The following is a 4,805-nucleotide window of genomic DNA, read 5'->3' as shown; positions in this document are numbered from 1 at the left end:
GACGACAGTTCGATGACGACGATGATGGTGATGATGGTGCCTCCCTACTGACTGATCAAGGCCCCTCTCTACCTTGCGTACGTCCACTGTGTTGAAAATCTGCGGCAATGGAAATTGTCAAGTCGCAATGGTCCCGTGACCCGGTCCGTTATCCTCTCCACCCTTTCTTAGCCGCCGGAGAAAGCCTACATACATAGGTTCGCCACAACAACCGTTTCAGCTCAGGGCTAGGCCAATTATTCTTATTAGCTCCGGACTCTGAGGAGAGATGCCCCCCATAATAAATGGGCTAGCAGTATAGAGCAGCTAATCCACCCGCCGGGTAGAAGGTAGGACGGCAAGGAAATAGCTAAATACGCGATGAGGACGCACGAATTTCGTTAATACGTATAGGTTGGCCGCCGGACTACGCATTCAAAATTATTTAACCTCGCTCATCTTCGTCGTCCAGAGCCGGTGAATCCCACCCTAGATTCTGTCGGTCTATGCTTCCACGCGATATCTGCCCCCCCTTCGACTTCCTTCCAAACAATCCGTCAAATCCCATCATCCCGCCAGTTCGCATTCCCCATATAGTATCCAGACTATGGCCCCAGGATCTATAGTTCAGGAGCTAGTTCCTGAGCAGAACACCAGTTCATCAACAAAGACGAATAGTGTTAGCTGCCCACTCCTGAATCAGACCTTGGCAGCATGACTAATACTAATATCCAACCCTACAGAACCTCTCGTTCATCCTGAATAAACCCCATGACGTTCAGTTCGCCGAACGACCTATACCGAAGATCTCCGCAGCCCACCATGTCCTGGTAGCCGTCAATTACACGGGTATCTGCGGCTCTGATGTACACTACTGGGAACATGGCAGGATTGGCCACTTCGTGGTCGAAGAGCCTATGGTCCTAGGTCACGAATCCGCCGGCACTGTCGTCGAGGTCGGCAGCGCCGTCAAGACGCTTGCACCCGGTGATAGGGTCGCTCTCGAACCCGGCTATCCCTGCCGGCGGTGTAACGACTGTTTGGCTGGCCGATATAACCTCTGCCCAGATATGGTGTTCGCGGCTACCCCTCCCTACGATGGCACTCTTACAGGCTTTTGGGTTGCGCCGTCCGACTTCTGCTATAAGCTGCCTACCAATGTTTCCCTCCAAGAGGGTGCATTAATTGAGCCTCTTGCGGTTGCGGTACATATCGTTCAGCAAGCAAGAGTTAGACCCGGCGCGACTGTTGTGGTCATGGGAGCCGGCCCAGTCGGTCTTCTCTGCGCAGCAGTCGCCAGGTCCTTTGGCGCTGTCAAGGTCGTCAGTGTTGATATCATCCAGTCAAAGCTCGATTTCGCCACAGAGCTAGCCGCCACACACACATACCCCTTCCAGCGCATTTCGCCAGAAGAGAACGCGAACGCGCTACTCGAGCAGTGCAACCTTGGCAAGGGTGCAGACGTTGTCATTGACGCCAGCGGGGCGGAACCATGCATCCAAACGAGTTTGCATGTTGTAAAGATGGGAGGCACCTACGTTCAGGGTGGCATGGGCAAGGCAGATATTACTTTTCCTATTATGGCCTTGTGCCAGAAGGAGGTTACGGTGCGAGGCAGCTTCAGATATGGTCCTGGAGATTATCAACTTGCTATTGAGCTGGTGGCCAATGGTAGCGTAGATGTTAAGAAACTTATCACGGGTGTCGTGGGTTTCACGCAGGCAGAGGACGCGTTTAAGAAGGTCAAGGAGGGTCAAGTGATCAAGATCCTGATTGCTGGGCCTAATGAGCGTGTGAATGCTGGGTCGAATGTGGGAATCGGCGAGAATATCACTGAGAACACCAGTGGCATCAAGGGAGGATGCTGCTAAGAGGGTGCGAAGTGTAGGGCCTAGAGCATCCAAACATCCATTTAAAGTCAAAGAATCTGTCCTTGTTGAGGCATAAAATTTAGCATTTCAAAATATCAATAGACGCAATTAGTACAGTAGGTAGTAGGGCAAGTGTCTTCAAATCTATAGCAAAGATGCCTAGCCCTGGAGGATACACCAAGATTCTTCACTCATGGAAGCACGTACACTTTCAAGGCTGGGCAACCTTGGTGAACTCGTCGTCGAGCAATTTATCCCTAGGGATCCGGCTGATCCGGATACCCTCGGATCGATGATGCCATTGAAAGCCGACGATCTACGTTGTCGAGGACGATCTAGGTTGTTGAGTACGATCTATGTTGTTGAGGACGATCTAGGTTTGAAGTCTCCATCTAGGTGTCACATTTTGGGGTCATCTTGAGACGCATGATAACCTCATTTCCGGCTTTCCTAGACAACGTGACTTTCCTTTCTTCATCATCTATCTTTTATCCTTCCTGCTATAATCGTCTATAGGGTACATTCGCCAAAAAGCTAATCACTTTCTAGAATATGCCATATTGCCACAACGTGCGCCGCGATATCACGCCCTTTGCCCCGGCTTCGAACCGTTGCACCTAGCTGTCTTGCAGTCTCTCGCATAGAGATGCTCGCCTCACTACCGTCTACTAGCTTGAGGGTTATTTGCGTAAGACTGTCAACTGTCCAGCCTGGATTCGTTTGACGGCAAGCCCAAACACCAACACCGATTGTCTCTGCAAGTGCAGCGAAGCCATATAAATTGGCCCACTGAGGCAAAATTATCTGAGGAACTCCAGAACTAGTTGATATTGACTCACTATGACGCTGCTTCTGAGGTTGATTAGCATGGTTGGGCATTTCGTCACCCAGTCAACCATATGAGGATCTTGCTCGATGGCTGGCGCAGCTGACAGTACCATCGGTCCAGCGCAGGTAACATTCGGCGGGATGAAATCGACAGGAATAGTTGCGCCTTCTGTCGTCAAGGTTATCCAAGGAACATCCTGACGGTAAATTTCATAGAAGTTGATAGGGTCGAGAAGGCCATTCTCCCTGAGCATGGCCTTTTTCGCTTTGAGGCTCGGCATGACCAGCATGCTGTAGATGAAACGCATATTGAGATAGATATTTTCGGGGATATCTCGCCAGGGGACCGGAAACGAAAAACCGGAATTTCAGATTAGCTGGGACCCTCGTCACCTGTTATCTTGTTGGACACCACCTACGCTGGATACTTCCAAAACATGCTACCATGCGGTTGATCTGCTAGAAAATTGTCGATGACCGTGTTTAGCGTGATGATGGCATGGTGTCGATTGTTATCACGCGTCGTGCCAATTGCTGGACGGAACAATGTGTCCAGGACTACGACAGCTGGGTTGACCTTATGAATGATACTAGTCAGCTCTTCATAGGCTGCCATGTATCCTCGACAGTCCAAGTCGATATCCAAATCTGCATGTCTCTGCATAAATGCGAGATGCCAGCGGCGCCAGGTGGGTGAGGGATATTGAGAATAGATTTCCCAACAGCGGCGACTGCATCCCCGTAAGATTGGCTCTTGAGCTCGTGAAAAATCACATCCTGGGCCTCCGACGTCTTGGTGCGTGCAAAGGCCGAAATTCTCTCCAGTCTCTTGCCGAGCTTGGGAAAAGACGCGAAATATACTTCGATATCGGGATGATTCTCCAGCAATGAGGATGCTGTCGCAACATGAGCGTTTGACAGGCCAGGCTCAATGTTCACTAAAAACAAAACTGTCCTGTTTCTGCCCTGGAAATAAGCAGGGTGATCTGAGACATCTGCAGTCCTACCAGCGGTTTTATTGTGGGCTGGCGTAACCCCGATATTGAGATGTTCGCAATAAGCCTGTATAATCAGCGAAATTGCTCTGCCTTAAGCGCGGTTTCGTAATCTGAGCCTCTGGACTGTGAGAGAGTCCGAGCTAGAGAGGTGAAGCTCTAACGTCGGCCACCTAGATCTTAGCACCGCCTACATCTTAGCAGGTTATTATAATTATAAAAATAGTATTAAATTAAATTATTTTTTATAGTATTAATAAATTTCACTTTTTTATTTATAAAAATATATTTAAGAATTATATTTTAAAACTATTAATTAAATATTATAAATACTATAGAGTGTTAAGGACTGGCCCTACGGCTACTGCGAGTAGGCGTCAATATAAGGTTAAATTGAATCTCTTACGGAGGGAAGAGACAGGGAGGTTGTGACGAAGTGGCTACTATACATAAGGGGGAGTCCCCCCCCTATCGGGTCCGTGCCTCAGGCCACCAGGCTATCAATCTAGCTGGGCTGTGGCCTAAGCTCTCATATAGAGTATATAAATAAAAATTAATTTAAATAAATTAATTTAAAATTAAATATATTATTCTTTTTAAATAAAATACTAAATTATATAACTTTATAAAATAATTAATAAATTCTTTAATAATAAAATAATTAAAAGATTAATAATTAATTAATTATAATATAATTTAAATAGTATAAAAATTTAAAATAAATATATAAAAAGATTTTTAATAAATAATTAAATAATTAAAAATAAATTATTATTATATATAGCTTTTTTTTAAATTTAAAGAATATAAAAAAGATTTATAAATAAAAAGATTTAAACATTAATATAAAAAAAATAAAGTAAAGAATTAAACTTTAAATATTCTTATATATTTTTAGTATAAAATATAAACTTTAAAACCTCTATAGAAAGTAGTATAGTTTTATAATATTTAGTAGTAAATTACTACTAAGATTAAGGTAGTACTAGTATCTAGGTAGGGCCCCTTTCCTCCTAAAAAGAATAAAATGTTTCCTCTCTAAGTTTTAGTACCCTAAGAATTCTTTTATAAGCCTCCTATCTTAGTGTGATAAACGAATAGGAAGACGGAAGGAGCGGCCCGTTATGCAGCC

The 4,805-nt window shown here is 45.1% G+C and overlaps 1 protein-coding gene across 1 annotated transcript; it reads left to right on the top strand.

Moving 5' to 3' along the window:
* Positions 1 to 586: 586 nt before the first annotated feature.
* On the top strand, positions 587 to 1,850 carry ISF_09993 (xylitol dehydrogenase; the record flags this gene model as incomplete). The annotated part of the gene is made up of 2 exons (XM_018853592.1): positions 587 to 658; positions 723 to 1,850. 2 exons carry the CDS (start codon positions 587 to 589, stop codon positions 1,848 to 1,850), a joined length of 1,200 nt encoding a protein of 399 aa, XP_018699219.1.
* Between the last annotated feature and the right edge of the window lie 2,955 nt (positions 1,851 to 4,805).

Source organism: Cordyceps fumosorosea (genome assembly GCF_001636725.1).
Source record: "Cordyceps fumosorosea ARSEF 2679 chromosome Unknown scaffold_128, whole genome shotgun sequence".
NCBI classification, from domain to species: domain Eukaryota; kingdom Fungi; phylum Ascomycota; class Sordariomycetes; order Hypocreales; family Cordycipitaceae; genus Cordyceps; species Cordyceps fumosorosea.
The sequence above is the reverse complement of the archived record's forward strand: the minus strand, read 5'-3'. Positions and strand labels throughout refer to the sequence as shown.